Source organism: Clinocottus analis, unplaced genomic scaffold, assembly GCF_023055335.1.
Source record: "Clinocottus analis isolate CAN_PGR_092001 unplaced genomic scaffold, fCliAna1.0.p SCAF_11, whole genome shotgun sequence".
NCBI lineage: Eukaryota > Metazoa > Chordata > Actinopteri > Perciformes > Cottidae > Clinocottus > Clinocottus analis.
This window is the reverse complement of record NW_027175832.1, coordinates 16220756-16243348: the sequence shown is the minus strand read 5'-3', so window position 1 is coordinate 16243348 and position 22593 is coordinate 16220756. Positions and strand designations below refer to the sequence as shown.

At 41.4% G+C, this 22593-nt stretch overlaps 3 protein-coding genes across 9 annotated transcripts; 2 read left to right on the top strand and 1 right to left on the bottom strand.

The window, feature by feature from the left end:
• The first annotated feature begins 80 nt into the window (after nt 1-80).
• Nucleotides 81-3801, top strand: ftr67 (finTRIM family, member 67). Its single transcript, XM_068602918.1, has 7 exons — nt 81-761; nt 1352-1447; nt 1540-1773; nt 2303-2462; nt 2559-2660; nt 3064-3186; nt 3565-3801. Exons 1-7 carry the CDS (start codon nt 150-152, stop codon nt 3630-3632), a joined length of 1395 nt encoding a protein of 464 aa, XP_068459019.1. The 5' UTR covers nt 81-149; the 3' UTR covers nt 3633-3801.
• Nucleotides 3802-4168: 367 nt separating this feature from the next.
• LOC137803988 (E3 ubiquitin/ISG15 ligase TRIM25-like) lies at nt 4169-7830 on the top strand. The gene is made up of 7 exons (XM_068602906.1): nt 4169-4756; nt 5511-5597; nt 5683-5916; nt 6339-6498; nt 6590-6640; nt 7086-7145; nt 7230-7830. Exons 1-7 carry the CDS (start codon nt 4169-4171, stop codon nt 7754-7756), a joined length of 1707 nt encoding a protein of 568 aa, XP_068459007.1. The 3' UTR covers nt 7757-7830.
• A 681-nt stretch (nt 7831-8511) lies between these two features.
• eef1da (eukaryotic translation elongation factor 1 delta a (guanine nucleotide exchange protein)) lies at nt 8512-19681 on the bottom strand. 7 transcript variants are annotated; one of them, XM_068571117.1, is made up of 10 exons: nt 19594-19681; nt 19109-19124; nt 17934-17969; nt 15498-15612; nt 11874-11930; nt 10957-11038; nt 10777-10865; nt 10131-10331; nt 9618-9812; nt 8512-8612 (listed from the first exon to the last, which is right to left on the bottom strand). In XM_068571117.1, the coding sequence occupies exons 3-10, from the start codon at nt 17945-17947 to the stop codon at nt 8574-8576; spliced, it is 792 nt and encodes a 263-aa protein (XP_068427218.1). In that variant the 5' UTR covers nt 17948-17969; nt 19109-19124; nt 19594-19681; the 3' UTR covers nt 8512-8573. The 7 variants fall into 7 exon arrangements, with proteins under 7 accessions (XP_068427218.1, XP_068427219.1, XP_068427220.1 ...); XM_068571118.1 differs by lacking the exon at nt 19109-19124 and having other exon boundaries at nt 19594-19645; XM_068571119.1 differs by lacking the exons at nt 17934-17969; nt 19109-19124 and having other exon boundaries at nt 19594-19672.
• Nucleotides 19682-22593: the final 2912 nt, after the last annotated feature.

Below are 22593 nucleotides of genomic sequence, written 5' to 3'. Positions count from 1 at the left end.
AAATTAAATGCCCTCCTGCCGTTTCCGGTAATGCTTCTCCGACCACGCCTCCCCTGATGTCACTTCCTGTAAACAATACAGCAGCTGTTTGTCAGTTAGTTCTCTGTGTTTTCGGTCATTTTCGACACTGAATCCAACGATCTTCTGCGATGGCTCAAGCCGGACTCGTCCTGGACCGGGACCAGTTTAACTGTTCGGTGTGTCTGGACGTGCTGAGGGACCCCGTGAGCATCCCGTGCGGCCACAGCTACTGCTTACACTGTATCCAGAACTACTGGGACCAGGACGACTACCTTGGGGTCTTCGTCTGCCCGCAGTGTCGGCACAGCTTCAACCCGAGGCCGGTGCTCGCCAGGAACACCATGCTGGCCGACGTGGTGGATAAATTCAAAAAGACTGGACTCCAAGAGGCCACCACGACGACCAAGACGCCGCCTGTGAATCCAAGTTTCGCCGAGGCCGACGACGTGGAGTGCGACGTGTGCGCCGGGAGGAAAAACAAAGCTGTGAAGTCGTGTCTCGTGTGTCTGGCCTCCTACTGCGAGGTCCACCTGCAGCCCCACTACGAGTCGGCAGCTTTCAAGAAACACAAGCTGGTGTCGGCCTCCAAAAAGTTCCAAGAGACGATCTGTGGCCGACACGACAAGCTGCTGGAGGTGTACTGCCGCACCGACAAGCAGTGCATCTGTTATCTGTGTCTGACGGACGAGCACAAGGGCCACGACACGGTGCTGGCCGAGGCCGAGATACAACACAAGCAGGTAAACAGTTTTAATCGAATCAACTGATTGATTCAAGACGAGGCTACTGATCAGTGACGACCCAGTGATACAGTTGGACCTGGTCTGATGTGATCCACGTGGGGTGACAGCTGTGAGGAGCAGACTCCTTCGTTTCTGTTTTTAGAGATGCATCTAATCTAATTTAAACCTTTCATTAGGATCACGGTCTCTTTCTCAGGAAAAAACATTAACATTTAGGCTTTTCATAGAAGTATGGAAACACTCTCACAACAACACACACTTTACAACAAAAAGGCACTTTTTCCATAATAAACAAAACATAAATTGCATTGAAATGCCAACATTATAACGTTTGGATATCTTCAAAACTAACATAACTCTTCTATTCAGATTTGATTAAAATAGAGGATTCACAATTTTTAACAAGGGCTTTTAAATAAAGCCTTTAAGTGTCTTTTCTGTTTTCACAAATAGAGGAAAGGTTCCGTAAATCTGAAATTGGATTTTAAACTGCATGAATATACACATTTGCAATAGAAAATGAGATCTTGGTCTTATTTTACAAAATTAAAAATGGTGTGAAAGTGTTCACAACATTTCTTCCTCAGGGGCAGCTTGACGACATGAAGCAGACCTCTCATCTGAGAATTCATCAAAGGGAAAAGGGAGCCCAGGAAATCAGACAAGCCATCTTCTCTTTCTCTGTAAGTGCCAACTTACTTGGTCTGAAATATAAATGCAATAAGTCACTCCTTCATGATGAGACAGACGTGTGGTGCTTTGCGTCTCCCTCCAGCGTTCTGCTAGAGTGGCAGCTGCGGAGAGCGACACCGTCTTCACCGAACTGATACGGTCGATTGAGCTGAAGCGTTTCGAGGTGAGGGAGCTGATGAACGCCCAGGAAAAGGCCGCCGTCAGTTGGGCGGAGCAGCTGCTCGAGAAGATCCAGAAGGAGATCGCCGAGCTGAAGAAGAACGAGGCGGAATTGGATAAACTCACCCAGACCGATGACCACGTCCGTTTCCTTCAGGTACTAACGCTTTAAGTTGATACCACCACTGGTGGGAAGTAAATAAGTACATGTACTCAAGTCCTGTACCATAGTGAAGTAACAGTACTTCAATATTGTACTCGGATTTTGCCTGAAAAACACATGATCAGTTTGTAAAATGCGATGCCTTATTTAGTGCACAATTGGAGATTTAGTGAGTGATTGTAGTTCTCGGGAAAATAATGTTGTGTATCGTATAGTATACAAATTAAAATACCATTAAATACTTTTGATACTAAAGGTATATTTTGCTGACAGTGTGGCGTTAAAAACTGCGACTGTGCCTCAGTGGTAGAGCAGGGCCATCCTACTATCAGAGGATCGGTGGTTCGCTCCCCTGCTCCGCTGGTCCATGTCCTTGAGGCCACTTAGCCCCAAATTGACCCCACAGGCTGTCCTCCCTGTGTGTGAATGGTTTGTGAACGGCATGTAGTGTTAAAGCGCTTCCAGTAAAGCATCTGACTACTTCTTCCAGCACATTAACACTCCTTGTCTGTTTGTTATCTAGAGTTGTCAGTCTCTCCATGCCCCACCTGTGCTGTCAGCTATGCCTTCGGTCACTGTTGACCCCAACCTCGCCTTTGTCCCAGTGATGACAGCTGTGGCAGATTTTAAAGGACTGTTGCAGGAGGTCTGCCAGGAAGGATTTGTCAGCATCTACGAGAAAGGTAGATGCAATTTTTTGTATTTATTTTTTTATCAAGTTAGTGTGTTTATCCGATGCAAATATTTCTCTCAACTCTGTGATTTCCTCTCTTTTGCAGTAAGAGATATAGTGATTGTAGGTCCTCCAAATCCTGCTGAACAGCTGGACATAACACAGCTCAGTGATGACGAACCAGCAGTACAAATGGAAGCAGCACTAAGTGAGTATAAAACTGCCCCTGCTCATTTTTAAGAATAGGATTTTGATGACTTCTTAGCCAATTACAGCTTTTCACACAGGTGTTAAAACACCCTTATACTTAAGGTAGTCGGGGGTGCATTTATCAACTAGTAGTAACAAAAATGTGATATGAATATTAATAAATTCAAGCACTTAGTAAATAATTCCATTCCATAAACCACCCATACTGCTTTATATTTACATTTTTCACATTAGAACATACAAAATGTTAGATTAAACATGTTGAACCCTGACCCAACATGTTTGCACATAGTAGAGTTTGCTGAATCTGCTGAAGTGGAAGGATGACAGTGCTGCAGATTCTGACAGTTTGGACAGCTGAGACTTTGCAGTAACCGTGTTGGTTCTCTTTGTGCTTGCAGTGATCCCTCCAGCTGAACCCAACCAAAGTCCTGTGATCCCTCGACCTGGCCTTGACCAAAGTCCCATAAACCCTCTCAACCCTTTTCTCCCTCCCGTGCCCACCTTTGCCTTCTCACCATTCGGTAAATAAAGCTCTTGTGAAAATGTGCAGGTATTTAAGCATTGAACTGTGTGCAGAGTCCATTTTACACAAAAAACTAAAACATTTAAGTGATGAGGGAAAAAAAAGTATCATTTAATAGCATACATTCTGCAGTGGAGGAAGAAGTATTGAGATCTTTCACTTGAATTATTATTTATTATAGCAGTGGACTATTTTTACTGCTACGTTGTTAAGAAAATAACATCATTATTATCAAATTATAGATGATTGAGGTGGAGATCATTTGGTTTACTGTATACTACAGTTCATGCCCAAGAACACATTTGTAATTTGATTTGTGAATTTCTTTGTTGCCACAAGCTGCTGCAGACTACTAACTCTTATTCTGTCTGCCCAGGCACCAAACTCTCCTCAGGATCCAGGCAGAGACACCTTCAGCGACGCACTCACCCGAGGAGGAAATAGACTTGTAGTGGACATCAAAATCAACATTTTACATGCACCTACACGGTTATGCTTTTTATAACATTTTAACAAAAAAATACAAAACCATCATTTCCATTTAAACATGTGTAATAATATAAATTGGGATTTCTGAAATGCTGACATTAAAAAAAATACCCACATGTACAGACTGGACTCTCAAGGGTGGTGTTTATTTGCATGGAGGCTGGTTTACATTTCATTATACTGTGAACTGATACGGGCAACAGGTGTCTGTCTGGTGGAGAAGTGGAATAACCAGTTAATTAACTGCGCACACAAACACACTGCAGTGCTTTTGTGTAAAATGTGTCAGATAACAACTACAGGTCAGCACATCTAGTATAAACTCTCCTAATGTTTACGTGGGAGAGGCGGTTGCTTTGGTTTGTTGGCTGTGGATAGGACACTTCCGGGTGCAGTAGGTGAGAACTGGGAGCGGTAATTAGCATCATCAGCACACCTGCCAGCCACGCCCATCTTTGTCGTTTCCAGTATCTGTTCGGCTCGTGTCGGAAATGGCGGCAACGACTATTTCAATTGAAGAAGACCAGTTTAGTTGTTCGGTGTGCCTGGAGATTTTAAGAGACCCGGTGACGATTCCCTGCGGACACAGCTACTGCTTGGACTGCATTGAAGACTACTGGAACGGGCCCAAGCAGAAAGGCCAGTACAGCTGCCCGCAGTGCAGGCAGGTGTTCAATCCGAGACCGCTGCTGAGTAGAAACACAGTTCTCGCGGAAGTGGTGGAAAAGTTTAAACAGTCTGGATTGCAGGCAGCAGCGCAACACTTGGTCAAACCAGAGGAGGTAAAATGCAGTGTTTGCACCGTGAGAAGAAGCAAAGCTGTAAAATCTTGCCTCGTGTGCTCGGAGTCTTACTGCGCGCCTCACGTGAGAGTCCACGAGGACCGCTTTCGGGGGAAGAAGACCCACAAGTTGGTTCCAGCCGTGGAACCGCTGAAGCCGAAGTTGTGCCCACACCACGACAAGTCACTGCGGCTGTACTGTCGCACTGACGAGCATGTCTTGTGTTCCCAGTGTGTTCAAGAGAGACACAAGGGCCATGACGCAGTCTCCGTTGCGGATGAGAGAGCAACACAACAGGTGGGATTTATTTTCTTCTTTCTACGTAACAAATTCATTATTCATTAAAATATTTGGAAGTTCACATGTTCCAGAACAGATTAGAGCACAATGAGACTAACTATGCTACTATATGTTTGCATTGTTAAAAAAAAGCAACTTTTTTAAATGGCACTTTGTACGGTACTTGGGCTTCCTTGAAGAACATTTTACCTTGATTCTTGTTCTGAGTTTGTACTCATGGTTGAATGCAATTATTGTAAGTCCCATTGGTTAAAAGCGTCAGCTAAATGAAATGTAATGTTATTTTGACAGGATTTAACTTTAGTATTTTTAAGTTAAATTGTAAAGGTACTCCATGTATCTACCTTTCTCGTAGAGCTGTAATGCGTATGTTTTGGCAAGGCTGAGAAGATGACATGGGTTATATTTATATTACATCATCAGGGTTATTTGTCGTATTTGTGTCATGTGTATGTTCAGATTTGACTGAATTATGACTCCTGGCTTATGACCTGGATGCATAAGAAAATATCGTTGGGTAAATAACTAATCCTACAAACGGATACACGTCTTATACACTTTAATATTAAGGCTTCAACAATGTGACCTAGTCCAGCAGACATATCTCCTGCGTTACTCAAAAGGCCTTCCAGTGCAATCCTTTGATTTTATAATCAAAACTTTCCATCTTCAAAGTCAACAGAGAAAAAAAATATTGCACTGAGCAGCCCGAGGGACTGCACTGTGACACTCATCTTTTGTATTCTCTTAGAAAAAACTCCAGGACGCCTCTTTGAAGTCTGTGCAGAAATTGAAGGACGCAGAGAAGGAACTTAAATATGTTGTCAGATACATCAAGGTGAGTTAGTCTTCAATATAGGAACTTTAAATATGCAGTTGGCATCCTGCCAACAATACTAACGGAAAACCTTCGTCCTCTACAGCACTCCACAGAAGCAGCAGTGGAGGAGAGCGAGAGGGTTTTCTCAAAGCTGATCCGCTCCATAGAGAAACAAAGCAATGAGGTGAAGGAGGTGATGAGGGTCCAGGAGAGAGCAGCTGTCAGTCAGGCGGAGGAGCTGCTGGAGAAGATCCAGAGGGAGATGGTCGAGCTCAGAAGGGCTGATGCTGAGCTGGAGAAGATTTCTCGTACTGAGGACCACGTCCACTTCTTTCAGGTATAGAACATAACTCGACCAGTGATGTTGGAGGGGAGGAGGGGTGGGGGGGAAGTCTGTTCAGCCATGTATTCATCAGTTTACTTGAGTACAATACGTACAGTAACTCAATGAGTATTTTGACTTTCAGTTTTTTTTAAAAATACTTTTACTCCACTCCATGGCAAGTATTGTACTTTTTACTGTACTACATTTGGGAATTCAGATTATAGATACAAAATATCTTTTTTTTTTTTTTTAATTGTGTGAAACAGCAGCTCACTGCAGCCACTAATAGTGATTTAATGCGATGGCTGAAACATATCTGCACTAAAAAAACCTAGGGGAAACACTGCATGAAGTGAACCCATCTTGTTTTGTCAGGGTTGTTGCGTTTGCATTCAAATACCGTTTCCTGATTTGGTTGTGTTGCATCATCACAGAAGTGCAAGTCTCTTCATTTCCCTGCAAAGTCTGTGGAGATGCCCAGCACTGATACACTTCAATATATGATGTATAAAACTATGAGAGGAGCCCTGGTTGATCTCAAAGACAGTCTGGATGAAACCCTGGAAAGAGAATTCAACAGGATCTCTGATAAAGGTGCGTTATCTCTTTACATGTCATTTTTATAAACATGATTGTTTTGTGAATGGTGAAAACTCATTATTTGCTTGTCTGCCTTTTTTTTTAGTAATTTCATTGAAGGAAACCAGCAATAAAAGTACTTCTGAAAAGACTAAAGGTATGTGAGATCCTTTTTGTGGTTGCATTGACGGATAACTGAGCCCCTTCCTCAAACAGCCTGTCCAATAACAGCTTAGCAACTGTTACTGTATAGAGGGTTTATAAATATCAGGAATGGATTGAACACTTTAATGTTCATAAAAGGAGTCTGCTTGGACAATAAAGTTAACCTTACTCAGCATTTTAACTCATTTGAGGCAATTTTAGTTTAATCTAGCCATCTAGTTTAGCTACAGTTAATAGAATGGGTCTAAACTAAAATACTACGGAGAAGAGTGGTAGCCTGTTCAGAAAGGCTTCATACATTATTTTTTTCACTGATTTAACCAGAAGTATTAATGCTTATCCAAATGGCAGAATCAGTACAACTTTGAGCCACTTATGTGGGACAATGGTGATCTGAAATGTCCCTTTGTTGCATTTCATGTTATTCCCTCTAACAGCAAAAGACACAGAAGTATCATACAACTCGGAACCAAAGACGAGAGATGATTTTCTTCAATGTGAGTGCAAATTCTTTGAACCCAAACTAAAACATGCATCATTAAGAAACCAATGACTACTTGACGATGTCCTTCTGTGTCCAGATTACAATGATTTAATCCTGGACCCGAACACAGCCAACCCTTATCTCAGCTTCTCCGATGGCCGAAGAGGGGTGACCACGCGTCAAGAGCCAATGCCCTACCCGGACCACCCACATCGCTTCAGCAGCTGGGCTCAAGTGCTGTGCAAAGCCGGGATGGCTGGGCGCTGCTACTGGGAGGTAGAGTGGGCTGGTAATGGAGGGGTTTCCATCGGAGTCTGCTACAAAAACATGGGCAGGAGTGGAGGAGGGAGCGACAGCAAGCTTGGACACAACTCCAAATCCTGGAGCCTCGACTGCTCATACTCCGGCTGTTCATTTCAGCACAACAAGGAGAGCGTGACAGTCAGCGCTACCTGCTGCAGCAGGATAGGAGTGTATCTGGACTTCAGAGGAGGGGTGTTGTCTTTCTATAACATTTCTGATACAATGGTTCTACTCCATAGAGTCAAGACTACATTTACCCAACCTGTATGCCCTGGATTTTGGGTCGGTTTGAGCTCTACTTTGAGGCTGTGCTCTCTTTAAATGTGAATATGAGTGCACTCCATAAGCAGTTTAAACAACTTTATGGGGTTCAAAATATTATCGTTTGACTGAGACTGTTGGTGCGCAAAAGCAGTTCAGCTAATAGATGCTGCTGCCTTCAATAAGCTATGTAATGATTTTATTGCATCACAAGTTAATTTTTAATCATTGTACATTAAAGCAATTAAAGTGTTTTGATTCAGACTGAACATTTTCATTATTTCCTCAACATTCAAAGCAAATGTTTGACATAGAAATAATATACATACTATGGCATTTGTGTAAAACACGGTCTACAATACTATCCATATGATTTGTATGCAACTTTATGGCAATTTAATATTCATTTTTAGGTCTCCTGCATCAGTCTGACTTTTTGGCATTATATATTGTGCTTTTATGTACTCAAGGTGGCATTTTTAAATGATAGATTTTTCTATGACATTCTTTACAATATTGAGTTGTTTGTCAAAGCTCCAAATTTCTCAATGTGGTTAGAAAAACATTGGAATCTTTTTTGCTTCTTAACCATTTCAGGCAACCAACCATACATTTTGAGAGGCGGCATATTTGACTGAAAAATGTGCGTAAAACCAAATAGTTTCCATCTCACTGGAACATTCAACAGCACTGAGTAAAAATAATTTTAAGAGGCTGTGCTCTCTAAAGATCTGCATTCCGGTTCTCAAGTAACTGTGCAAGTATGGCATTTAAAATATTTGTTTGACAGACTAATAATGAAACTGAGAAAATGGTTAGTCCTCACAACTTTGCATTTTAATAACTGGGCAAGCCAGGAGCAGCAACATGTCAGAGCTCAGATCTTATTGAAGGCAGCAACATCCACACTCTGGATCTGTAAAGGAAGAAAAGTCAAATAAATGGAGGTTTATATCCATTTCAGCATATTAATGCATCAAAGTTATTTCAAACAGACAATTCATTCAACATACATTAACGCCTAACAGCATCTCAGAAGTTCAATACATGAACATGCTACATTTAGTTTGTTTAATACATAAAACATGTTTTATAGAGGATTATGTACAGTGACTCAGCCAAGAAATAAGACACGTAACCCTGGTGATTTTGTCTGCTATTCTTGCCGTTTTGAGTATCTGTGCTAAACTAACGGCTGCCAATTAAATATCTGGCTGCAACCAGAGTTGTATCGATCTTATTGTCTAAGACAAGCAGATTTTTGTTCTTTGAGTTATCCTATTTAACAATGCAGATCATTTTAATTTATTTGCCTCCACATACAGCAGAATGGAATTTCCTCGGTGGGGCTTAATGCATTTAAATTGACAGAATGTTGCTGCTGAACCTTTGTCACTTTTAGAAAGTCCACGAAACACACTCAACATTTTCCATTGGGACACGATTCATGTTCTGAGGGACTGACAACAGTTCAGTGAGGTCTGGGATTATACAGCGTGCACTTCAGTTAAATGTCATGTTCACTAAACCAGTTTTCCCAACTACATTTGGTCCGCAGGACATGTATAAGTTTATATTAAACTTTTGACAAGTATACATGTGCTGGACAAAGACTTGTGACAGTAAAGGAAACAATGTAGCAAAGTTTGACTTCTACTGAAGCGCCCACAGCATCGAGAAGTCAAAATATCACTTTTCCACACCTGAACCAGATAAACACCGCATACTGAAATTAAAATAAATTGTACTGCAAATTTTCTAATGCTGGAAGCGCCACACATTTCATTCGGTTCACCTCCATAATGGAGTGGTGGAGGCAGGAAACTGAAGTCTTAAAATCAAAGCGCTCTCCATGGCTAGGTACGACTCAAAGTAAAATAACCAAAGTTGTCAGATTACGTGAAAGTGGTCCATTACTTACATAGTCCTCAAACTTGGTGATCTCCTCCTCCAGGATGTCGGTGCCAACTTTGTCGTCCTCGACTACGCAGTTGATCTGCAGCTTCTTGATGCCGTAGCCAACTGGCACCAGTTTGGATGCTCCCCACAGGAGCCCGTCCATCTGCACCGTCCGCACGCACTCCTCCAGCTTCACCATATCGGTCTCATCGTCCCACTGAGGAAAGACAGAGTGGGAGACACAGAACATTAGCTCAACCAGAGCATTTACAATCTTAAGTCAACAAGTTGCAGCAAAACCTCAACATATGTTGAATACTTTCCAATTTCAGTACATGTTTAACATCATTTTTGTTGGGCATTGGTTTAAATTTGGCTGAATGATTTAAAATATTTTCAAAAAGTGAATTTACTAAATTAAAAAGGATAATGTAACTTGTAACAGTCCCCACAACTGTATGTTCCCTATAAGAGAACACAACAGCAATGCACCGAGCATGTAGAGCCACATGATACAGTTTAGGAAGACACGTACAGGCTTAACGTCCAGCAGGATGGATGACTTGGCAATGAGGGTGGGTTTCTTGGACTTCTTGGCTGCATAGGCATCCAGGCGCTCCTGCTTGATGCGTTCTGCCTCCTCATCGTCGTCATCGCTGCCAAACAAGTCAACGTCGTCATCGTCATCATCATCTCTAGCTCCATTTTCCACCTTCACCTGTTGAACTGGAGCAGCCTGGTAAAAACAATGGAAAAGGACAGGAATATTTGTTATAAGGGTGTTCTCTTCTGGAGGGCTTTTTCCGGCTTCATTTTTCTTTATCTCCATTTGTTTAAACAATTTAAACATACAATAATAGAGGATCAATAGATATGTGCAGGGCAGGAAAATAGCAAAAGGGCAAAGTCTTTAATACAAAAAATTAATCAAACATTAAGACAGGAAATAAAACAAAAAGCAGATAATTGAAACAACTAAAAACTAAATGTACTATGTTTTTCTCAAATTGAGTCTCAACACTCATAATAAAGTAGATGATATGATACATTTATTTTCATTTTTTTCCAGAGTCATAAGGAGGTCTGGGGTCTTTCAGAGAGTTGTTTAATTAATACAGAGAACATATATATGCAGTATGTATTGTACCTATAAAGAAAAGAACAAAGGTTCTGTCATCTACCTTAGCACATGGGACGGCCGCCGGGCTCTTTTCCAGCATCACCACTCTGGTCTCCAGCTTCTGCAGAGCTGCTCTCATCTCCTCCACCACTAACAAGAACACACAATACGAAAAAGTAAGTGTTAATACAGTAAAAGTACCAATAAGCTCAGGAAGACATTCAAAAACACACACACACACCTTTGTGTAGAGTGTGGTTCTCCAGTTCCAGACTCTTCATGCGAGACACCAGCTCCTGGTCTCCTCCTGCATTTGAGGACGACTGTGGAAGAATAAACACAAATGGATTAGCATGTGTCATGCTGCACGTCCGTCGAGGCTCAAACGGTGACAAAGTAAATGCCCTCTCATCCGGGCAGAGAGACAATCCCAACCTGAAGAGAAGCAAGCAAACAAAAAAATGTATATTTAAAGAAACACATGCAAGGTTAAAATCTATTACACAATGATCTGGATACACTTCACACAAACATACACACACAATGCTGATGTTAAAATTAACTCCCACAATCACTATTAAAGAGATGATTTCATGTTCACAAAAACCAGCATGCGGGCAAACTTAATAAATGGGCAATCAAAAGTAATTTAAAAAAGGGATCAGCTTGACATTATTTGCTCTCTTGCGATACCAATGACACAAAAAAGTGCCACTTTTGGTATTTGTTTGGTTTAAAGTAATTCATCAATTGAGGTGCATCTTTTGATGTAGCACCTCAACAATACGAACAAGAGTATTTCCCAAAATGTCAAACTATTCCCTTGAATATATTTAATTATTAATAATTTAATTCAGATGTTACATGAAAGGTAACAGTCATCGCATCGAAGAATTGAGCTTTAAAGACTAGTCAATATTAGTTATTTTTTAAAAGCTAATGACAATAAAGATCACAACAATCCACCAAAATTGTCAAGATTAAAAGTATGAAGCCCAAAACCAATATGGCAGATGGCAACATGGTAGTTCATGAGGAGACATCTTCGTGCTGTGATCTGTGACGGAAACAGCAGAAACAACCAGCACACTCTGCTGCGTGTGTCAGTCATGCAGCGTTCCCAGGCCTGAGCGGCAAAGCTGGACAAGGAAGTCTTACGTTTCGGTGCCGCCGTTTTTGCTGGGACACTTTGGGCTGCAGCATGGCCGTTTTCGCCTGCAGCCGGTGACGTACACGGTGATCGCAAATGGGAGGAAAACACGAAGACAAAAAGACAAAGTACTGGTTGTAGGTAGGAAGTTGGATGCTACAACTTTAGAGCCGTCACTAACTGGAAGGACTGAGAGAAAAAAAACTCACTAGTGCCAAAATGGGAAATATCAAACGTTTATAGAACTTTAACAGTTTAGCATAGTAACTTAGTTATACATATTACAGTTGCTCTTTTTGCTTTGATCATTTCTAAAAAAAAACACTTCGAAAAGTGGACTTTAAAAGATAATTTAAATTTGTTTTATTTCAACTGGGGCTGCAACAACGAATCGCTAAAATCGATTATTAAAACAGTTGGCAACAAATGTCATCATCACTTCGTTGTGTCGCGCGATTATGACGCCACTCAAGTCGCGAAGATGTTTGAGTATTAAACAAAACAGTGCAGCAGACAGGAGGTCCAGGAGCTTCTGCAGCCCTGTATCCTCTCGTATGTCGCTGAAGAGTCGCGTTGCGTGTACAATAACTTAACAGCTAGGCTAACCGTTGTCGTTAGCTCGCTAGCTAGGCGTTCATTCCCCGTGTTTGAGCCGCGCTGTTGGGTTAATAACGTATTTGTTTTAAAATACCACGGAGGCTTCAAAAGAAGCAACGCGTAAATATCTCCTCTGATGTGTAGAACGCAAACCTGTCTGATATAATGTGGCTTCAGTCTGATATAATGTGGCTTCATGCAGAGAAGTGTTGCTGGGATTTGTAGTTCGTTATCTAATTAACGTTTGTTTAGGTGAAGTGCAGTCCGTAAGTTATCCGTTGATACATTGAGTGGTTACTTCTGGAATATCATCTCTTGTTCTCTGAGTTCTGTGTGTGTACGTCTGCGAGTGTGTGTGTGTTTGTAAGTGTGCGTGTGTATGTCTGTGAGTGTGTGTGTGTGTGTGCGTGCGTGTGCGTGTGCAAGTGAGTGAGTGAGTCTGACAGATATGCACACACACACATGCAGTGTGTGTCTGCATGTGTATGAGGGTGTGTCTGCATGTCTGTTAGTGTAGAGAACAAGTTCTGACAACTCCTGTTAAGTTTTCTGATTTGTAGTTCTTTATTTTTTATAAATTCTTTATCGTTAAGATTTGTTGCACTGTGAATTTGCACTGTTAGTTCTGTTGTAATAAAAGGTTGCAAATTAATGCTTTAAAATTAATATTTTTTTATCCGATTAATCAAAAAATAATTGACCGATTAATCGATTATTAAAATAATCGTTAGTTGCAGCCCTAATTTCAACGTCGGATGAGGGGGACAAAATCTAGTGCAATTCCCACGTCGACACGAAAAGTAAAGGCCATTACACACTGGGGACATTTTTGTGTGCAATTCATTTGCACTTCAATATACATATTTTTTCATAGTTTTGTTTCATGAGTACCTTGACACAGATTTTGAGAAACAGCAAAGAAAAACAGCATAATATTTTGAAGAAAGGATGTCCATTTTCACACCTTGAATTCAAGCATCGACCAATCACGTTGTACAGAACAGACACGTTCAAAACATACACATAAGTGTACAGCAACACAGAGGCCCAGTGCGCCGAACAGAGATGGCAAACTTGACCTATTTCAACCTTGACAAAAAGGCAGCACAGACGGGTGAATTTGTACCTTTCACAATAAAAGCCCTATACTTATACAGTTTACTGCGTAACGGTTTACTAGAAGGGATTCAAATCCATTCAGAACACGTCACTAAAGGAAACAATGAGGTAGCTTACAGTGGCTTCGGCCATACAACAATTAACCTCCGGCTGCCAGACGCTGCTCTGGGTCAATAGGATCGCGTTAGCTGGTTCTCTGAAAATCCACTGAAACCACGTATTGAAAAAGGGTGGCAACTGCAAATTTTTATCGCTGCCGTTATGAATCATTTTAATGCAAAATATTCAGTTGATTTCTCCCCGTGTGTAAAGGCCTTAATACAAATTGTGTAGGTATTGTCCAAATAGCCTCATATGGAAGTCCATCCTTATTGCTGCCACATACAGCATAGATAGGAGGAACAGTTGGAGCTACCAAAATAATTTTAATGTGCACAGACGCATACTAGTGTTGGTTTTCAGACACTGAAAAACATGTGGACTTATCTTTAAAAAGGTAACAATAAAATATTTAATGAGAGAAAGCTGATTTGTTTTTTGCAGAAATGACACTTTTACTGCTCACATAGTAAACGACATTGATGTAAAGACAAACACAACTGGCAGACAAATTGCAATGAAGACAATGGGAGAAGCAAGCAGAAACAAAAGGGAGAATAAGTTCTGCAGCATGCGAAGAGCTAAACATGTCCCGCAACTAAAAGCTTAAATGTCTCCTATGACCTAGTGTCTCTATTTTTAAATCATAATTTCTTATTTAAAACATATTCCCCTCTTTCAGGGCTGACACACGAACTTTAGCGAGTACAGTCCTGCCACTTCAGGGGGTGTTTCTGTGGCTCATTCGTAGGACAGTACTCACTTCGTTTAGGCACTGCAGGATATTCTGTCGGGAATTAGCAATGTCCTGCAGGATGGCATTAACCTCTGTCTCCTGCAGGTGTATGTGGGTAAAGCATGAAGCGGGAGCAATGAGAGACAGAAAGGAGAACGCAACACGGACAAAAGCAGGATGGACGAAACACCCAACAGTCATGAAGACTAATTGAAACACTGAAAGCAAATACATGTGAGCGACATGCTTATTAAGTTCCTCATGAATAAATATCAAATGTTACACACATTTTGACACCAAGGAGGATGACTAACTCATTCAGCTGTCAATATTGCACATGTTGTACTGTAATGTAAATCATTTCAATTGAAACTGCTTTACACCCAGGAAATATGCTGTGTGAAATAAGAACTTGATGTAATCTGTCGATTACCCTTAAAAAACCAGGACGCTGCTTCACTCATCTCAACAGTGGAGCTGCATATCTCAATACTCATCACGTAATACAGAAACGGTCTGCATCGCTTGAAATCACAAAGGGCGTAGGCGAGTACAAATGGCTTTCTGTGTTTTGGGTGATACAAGTCTTTAAAGACCTGGAAGTGATCCGTCTAATCTCCATTGTTTCAAAAGGCTTCTGTGGAGACACCTTGCTGCCCTGGACAGCCTGAGACGCTGAAACAGCTGCCAAACCACCTGACCCTTCTCACTAGGACGTGCCACTTCTAAATCGAGTGGCTTAGCTGTCATGCACACAGCTGCTCCGGGCTGCAGAGTACCGGCGATGATGTAACTATTGCTCAACCTGCTGGTGACTGACAGGGCAGCATGAGCTGAGGAGGGAGGTGTCAGGCAAGAGGCGAAGGAGACTTCCAAAGCTGGCAGCGAGAGACAAGAGGATTGGAAATAATGCTGGTCTAAAAAAAAAAACATTACTTATTATAAATGTATTTCTAGTAATGATCGCATTGATGTAAAGTAAATACGGTCCTGGTGACAAAAACAAAGAGCAGCTTTGCTCTTGGGCTGCAAAAAAAAAACAAAAAAACAGGCTTTCAAAAGAAGCCGAGAAGCTATTTACCTGTGAAGAAGGTCCGTTGGATCCCTCGTAGAAGCACTTCTCTGCCTCATCGTAGCACCGCTTGTCGAACCAGATGTTCTCTGTGGCGAGGCACTGCAGTCCACTCATCTTGGTACTGAGCAGGGAAGTCAGAAATTCAGGAGAAGTGAGACAACGCAGAGAGGACCCAACTGAACGCTGATGATGTGCTTGAATCAATAAAGCCAACACGATCAGTGACAAGAAATGAGCAACAGGACACGACTTAAATCAGACGCTTGACCAGGACACCGTAAAGTACAGGCTACGTCATGCACAGCCACACACAGGGTTGTGGCTGGAATAGGGAGAGGCAAAACAAGCGTAAAGCAGACAGTTTCAATCATGTACACACGTTAAAAGAACAAAAGGCTTCAGTTTCTGTAAAATAAAAAGCAACACAAACAAATGGGGGAGAGATTACTGCACGCATGCTTCACCTCCCCTCTCTTTTCGCTGACGGGTTACTGAATTAGAAAGGCATCTACACATTCCTCAGTGAAGCAGTTGCCTCGTCTGCAAAGTCTGGATTATGGAACAAAAGGTTGGTCGACTCGCTGCCTGCCAACTACCCCCCGTAGCGATAGTGGAGGTCCACTTCTTTGTGTGATCATCAAACACAGACCAAGTTTACTACACGTCAGTACATGTCGGCACGTTGTGCGCTCAGACTTAATGTGACACAAGTTCAGAAAAATGCAAAGGGTTGTATGGATGCAGGCGCAAGTACCGGGGAGACTAAAAGGCTGGTCAGAAAACCTATATAATATTGTCCGATAGGATTTTACAAGTTTAAGACAATAGTTAAGCCCGAATGAGATAAATAGAAATACAGCAATCCCATTACAAATAATCAACTGGCCACTTGACATTATGTTGAATTGCATTGTGGTACAAGTAGAGTACGGTTAAGCAGAAGTGTGTGCTGTGTCAATAGATTGATCTCATTTAAATAAATGAGGTTTTTTTTTTCCCCTGTGTGTTTAAAATCTTTATGAATGTTGCCTTGACTAAACCCCATCCATAAACCTACACCTCAAAACACAATAAGTTAGCATAACCAAAAAAGGCCACATGGGAATGCAGGACAGACAACAAATTAAAAAAAAAAAAAAAAAGGAAATCCCAAAACACACATCAAGTCTTTTCCATTCCCTGTGTGAGAGGTGGCATACTTGTCCCATCTGGGCCTCCTTTCCGTTTCAGAGAGGCCCCTCTTCCTGTGGGTCGGACCCCTGCTGCCTTTGCCCCCCTGCTCGGTCTCAGAGGAGGTGCGATATCGGCCTCCACTGTAACGACGGTGGGGGATACCGGAGGCCTTCACGGTGGTGTCGGGGTGACTCGGATCCTGCTGTTGACCGTGGCTGCGTCGAGACTGGAAGGTCCTGCTGCCTCTGTACGGACTCCTCGCAGAGGAGGACTGCGGCCCGTCGCCACTAGAAGCTAGCCGTCGTTGGTAGTTGCTCTCGGCCGGCTCGCCCCAGCGGTTGGGGCTTTGACCATAGGAGCCGCACGCTTCCATGGAGGCGCCCCAGTCGTCTTCGGCCCCAGAGCCGTGGCTCTCCGACAAACGTGCGCGCCGCCGCACCCCCCCGAACTGGACTTTGTCCCCGCTGACGACGGGATTATTGCCCTGCTTGAAGGTCCCCACTGGCACAGCATGTTGAGGGGCTTCTCCTTGCTGACGGGTCGGCCAAGACTGATCCATTTCTCTATCGAAAAAGGGGTCTCTTCTCTACTCACTTTTGTGTTCGGGATGAGAGAAAAGAAGCACCAAGTGGATGCTGAAGCCGTTAGTTCAGTGTGAAGTTGGCGTCACAAAAGGAACTTGGATGCATAGGTTGGTTAGATGCATCAAAGAAAGCTCAAACAGCTGATGCGTGATGCCAATGTGGTCTTGCGGGCAAAGAGACCGTGGATTGATCAATCGGCAACGTTGTACTTATTTTCAGTTCAGAATGAGCTTAAGCCTCAATGGCGTTTGCTTTTAGGATCATGGAATAAGGCCCCAAAAGGTCGAAACCGTTCATTGATCAATCTCACATTGGACTTTCAGAAAAGCCAAAACAAACATTGCAAAATGTAATGTGACAAATGACAAGTGTAAATGGCCAACACTAGGGTTAGGATGTGTTTGCAGTGTTTCCTCAATATTTAGTTAAAATATAATAAATGGGAGGTACAAATATTTACTTTTTAAATACTGATTTTATGATTAAGAAGCATTGCAGTCTTCATCAGAAACCTGCGGTGTGAATAACACCAAGATAATGAGGCGTGAGGCCAAATCAGACCTCAGCGGTCCCTTTAAATACACAGCAGCTGTGTCTAATAAATGAGGAAACACTGGTTATGCATTAAATAAGTTTCTTTTGAAACATAAAAAATACCCAACCTGTGCAACCGGGTCTGGCTCACCTTTGTTTTGGCATGCTGACGGATAATGTATGCTTCCTATTGTGGAATATTTAAATAAAGCAAACACATGTTTTAATTATATTGGGAATCATAAAAGTTTCATAAAAGACAATCCAAATGTTTATTACAGCAGCATTTCATTTCAAACATGCAGCCAAACCTCACAAATTTATATAGACACACTTTATACATTTACGTACATGCAATTTAAAAAAAAATAGCCTAACCACATAAAAAACAACTTGCAAACATGCAATGTATTATCTATAGCACGATTCGTGCTGATAATAGTGTGTAAGGTACAACTCGAGTCAACCAATGCAGAAGCAGGCCTGGACCTGCTATGAAGAGTTCATCAGGTCATTTTGGAGGCTACCGTTTTTAGCTGTTAAATTATCTTGTGTAAATCTTAAAAAAGGAGTTCATGAAATATGTTTTCTTATTCATAGCTGTAACAATATATTGGGTCACTTTAATTTCATGATAAATGCTTCCAATAAATAACCTCTAAGCCAAAACCAGCAGACACAAAAACAGCTGGCCATCAGTCTGATGATCAATTAAACAATTAATCACTTCCACCTGCTCTATCTGCACTTGTTGGACCACTGTTTTCTGTTTCTTCCGTTTTCTTTAATGTCTTTTTTTATATTTATCTTTGCTTATTGTAAACAAGTACGAAGCGCAGAATCCGCAGTCAATTTCCATGGATGTAAAAATGTAATTCCGATATGCAAATGTGTCATTTCTCTTTTTTATTACTGATGGTTGGTTGGACAAAGTGGGCAATCTGATATTACTCCGGGGTCATTTTACAGACAAACTATTGAGATCATTTACAAATGTATCGCTAATAGAGGCCATCAGATGCTGCCAAAGTCTGCATGTATCAATGTAAGCAACAGTAGATGAAAAAACATCTTAGTAAAATGCTTTAGTAAAATACTGTGTAACAGCATCACAACCTCAGCCTCCAAAGTGACCATGAAGTTAAATGAACACTCAGAAACTTAAAATAAAAAATAAAAAAAAACACTTTAACGCGTTAGACTGGATGTACTTAAATAGACTTGCAAGTGAGTACAAATTACTTTCACCAAACCACATGGCAGCAAAAAAAACAAGCAACAAACAAATAAAACCAGCTGAAAGGAAGATGCAACACCAACGCTCACCTTTTGGTAACGTTAACTGGAATGGACAGAAATACGAGAGAAATGTTCATAAAATACAAAACCTTATCGAAAAACCACCACCAATTATTCATAAAACGTTGAACAATACTCAGATATGAACTCAAGTTCATGGAAATGGGGGCTGGGAGGTAAAAATACTTTGTCATTTAAGAAAGAAAATCACGGAAAGAAGTGGGCAATTCGTGCACGACACTCGTCACAAATCAGGCAAATTGCAGATTAAAAATTGATATTAAATCAGTGTTGCGTTGCATCCGTTTCATTGTTACCCTTCCACGAGCTGAAGTTGGGAGGCAGAAGTTTTTTTTTTGACAGCCACAGCAACTTGTGACTAGTTTATTTGACCACGTGGCGCTAATATAACTCTGGATTCAAAAGGCGTTGGAGAGTTCTAACAAATGGTACTTTTTTTTATGATTCGGGTCGGTCGTACAATAACGAGTCTTCTGCAATTGCTCACTCACTTTTTTCGATGTTTTATGGCTCGGTAACAGTTCCTTAGCGTGCTGCCTCGGCTGTAATCCGACAGGGAAAGAGGGCTGACATTGGCGGACAGCCTATATTTTTCCGTGTCAGAGGGGGAGGAGGCACGTCAGCGTCTCCACCACCTCATCAATTATTTCCCTTATTGTGATTTTTTTTTTAATGAAAAAAAAAACAGTCACGAGAACACAGAAACACGCGTGAAAACAATAAAGTGTCAAGGAATCCTGAAAATAAGCAACAATCCGTGGTGTCAATACAACGTGGGTAGCACCTTCAGGTTGGTATGCTCTGTTTGAGCCAAAGACTTCATGTCCCATGATCCTAAGCGAACGGCAGTCGCGCGTCTGTCGACCCAGCCCCAGCCAAAGAGCGTGTGTGCTCAGGCGGATTAGTTTGAACAATACTGTGTGATGTTGCTTTCGTCTTTCCGGTTTGACAATGGCCCTCTGTGACGGCATGTTTAAAAATTAAACCAGGCTAAATGTTTGATATTTAAAGTGTTTATGTTTCTTGTGGAGCCAAATCGTTTTCCATCTCTTTTCCTGCAGGGGGCAGACGAGTCGAGTGCCAAGTTAGACTATATCCTGCAGAAAACTATAAGGAGTAAGAAAGATGGGCTTTGCTAATCCTACTGATTCAAGGAGTCTTATGTGCAACATGATGAACCCATGAGAACGCCACGTAAAAGAAATAGATATCTTATATCTTAGTCTGTACTGTCTTTAAAATGACAACCAGTGTTTTTCCTCTGCATTGTACCAAAGTGAAGACATCACTGTAGTTCAACCAATTCAAGATTTATCCAAATCTGCGTGCTCAAAACTAGTAATACATTCTTCTTTGACTTCTTGGAAGGAGTTCAACAACTCTATACTTTCACTGAATTCATCCCTGCATCATCGAGCCTCTGCACTGCCCTATTTTCTTATTATTTACAGCTATTGTGAATGCATTTCTTTCTTTTTGCATTATATATGTCCCGTATCTGGGTGATACAGTCTACTGGGTTCTGTTTTGTAGTGTGCAGTTTATTGCTTCAGGGCTTTTGTATGATTTATTATTCTTCCCTTGAGTGCAAAACCGCAAACCACATGAACAAGTGCACATATCTGTTACAATAAATGGTCTGAAATCCTTTGACATACAGTTTTTCTGACTGCACATCTTGGATGCTGATAAGTGGAAGAGAAAAATCTTTGGCCCACAAACTTTGCATTTACTTCACTGTCAGGTGAGGCCAACACTTTGTGGAGGCAGATGCTAAACTGAGCCGAGCTGTCAAACCAAATGAAGTTCATCTTCTAGCACGGCTAACTGGTGGGAACCAAAATGTAAACATACTTGGGCGATATGAACCGACACACAGTACATAGTATGTGACAGCAAAGCGAGTGGTTCATTTTGCACATTTTGTCCAATGAACAGTCTGAATCCAAAACATATTCAGTTCACAACGGAGAAAAATTGCATGAAATACCCAGAGATGCCAAACAACCACAAAGAGACGCCAAGATCACGACAAAGAGATACATATTGACCACAAATAGACACAAAACTAACTCATATGAAAACAATGAGAGGATTCACTACAAAGTTCATGACCTGTGTTTCTTAACAGGTCACAATGTTTTAGCGTTATTGGAAGTCTCATGCTACAGTGATGATAGTGTGCTATAACCTTTATAACCAGAGGTTGTTTTCCATTATTTTTTTGAAGCCAGTGGGATGTTTGACACAGTGAAACGCAATCATAGTCTTCTCCTGTTGCAAGGTTAGCTTAAGATGAGCTAAAATGGTCCTGTCAATAAATCACCGAGGTAGCTGAAGGTTGAATCCTGTGTTCTTGTTCTTGGGAACCTATTCTGTAGGGAAGGATTTTGTCTTTTTTTAGCACTGTGGCCTGTTTCACATTTCAACCTGCAAACTGCAAACAGAGGTGGTAACATCATTCCAGAGGTTTGAACCACTAACCTTCCTGTCATGACACATTTCTCCTTTTAGGTCCTTTTAGCCACTGCCTCCTCTGGGTTTTGGGACCCCGGGCCGGTACCTGCTCTGCCCAGTTGATGATTTTGCCTTGTTAACAAATGCCACGCAATATTCAGAGTGTTGGAGAAGTATTCACATCTTTGATTTCAGTGAAAGTACTAATACAGCCGCGTGAAAAAATACGACAAGTCCCACATTCCTAATCATACTTTCATCCATTCATTATCCGAACCGCTTATTCTGTTTAGGGTCGCGGGGCGCTGGAGCCGATCCCAGCTGTCAGTGGGCAAAGGCAGGGTACACCCCGGACAAGTCGCCAGTCCATCACAGGTTATATAGTATAAATATGAGTTATATACTATAAGTAAAAGCACACACTAGGCAATTGTCTCTTTGAAATGGTAAGAAGTATTTTGAGGGTGTAGCTTCTTTGTACTGTTGGTATACAGCTAACTACAGATTAGATTTGAAAAACAAAACATTATTTATGTATATTGTATAGATTAAACTAAACAACTGAGGTGTAGCAGTTAAAATGTGCTTCAGCTATCAGTAATACATTAAATATGATATATAATCAATATAACTCTTTTGAAAGGGCCCGAAAGGTACTATTCCTTTCCTTAGTCCAGTAATTTTAGCTTTTAATATGTTAAGTGAAATCCTGAATGTATTGTATTTTTTAAACTGATCATCAGTTGTTTTTTTTTAATGTAATATCCTACAATGCAAGGTAAGAAATAACTGTAGTTTGCCTGTGAAATGTGGTGAAAACCTGTAATATTGAACATAATATCTGTGGAAGCATTTGTCTCACAGAGTGTACAAATATAGATTTTTAGTGAATGGAGATATTCATCATTCACCTGCATTTGCTCAGAGAGTGAGAGGAGGAGGGAGGAGGGGAGGAGAGAGAGAGAGAGAGAGAGAGAGAGAGAGAGAGAGAGAGAGAGAGAGAGAGAGAGAGAAGCTCTTCACTCACGCAAGTT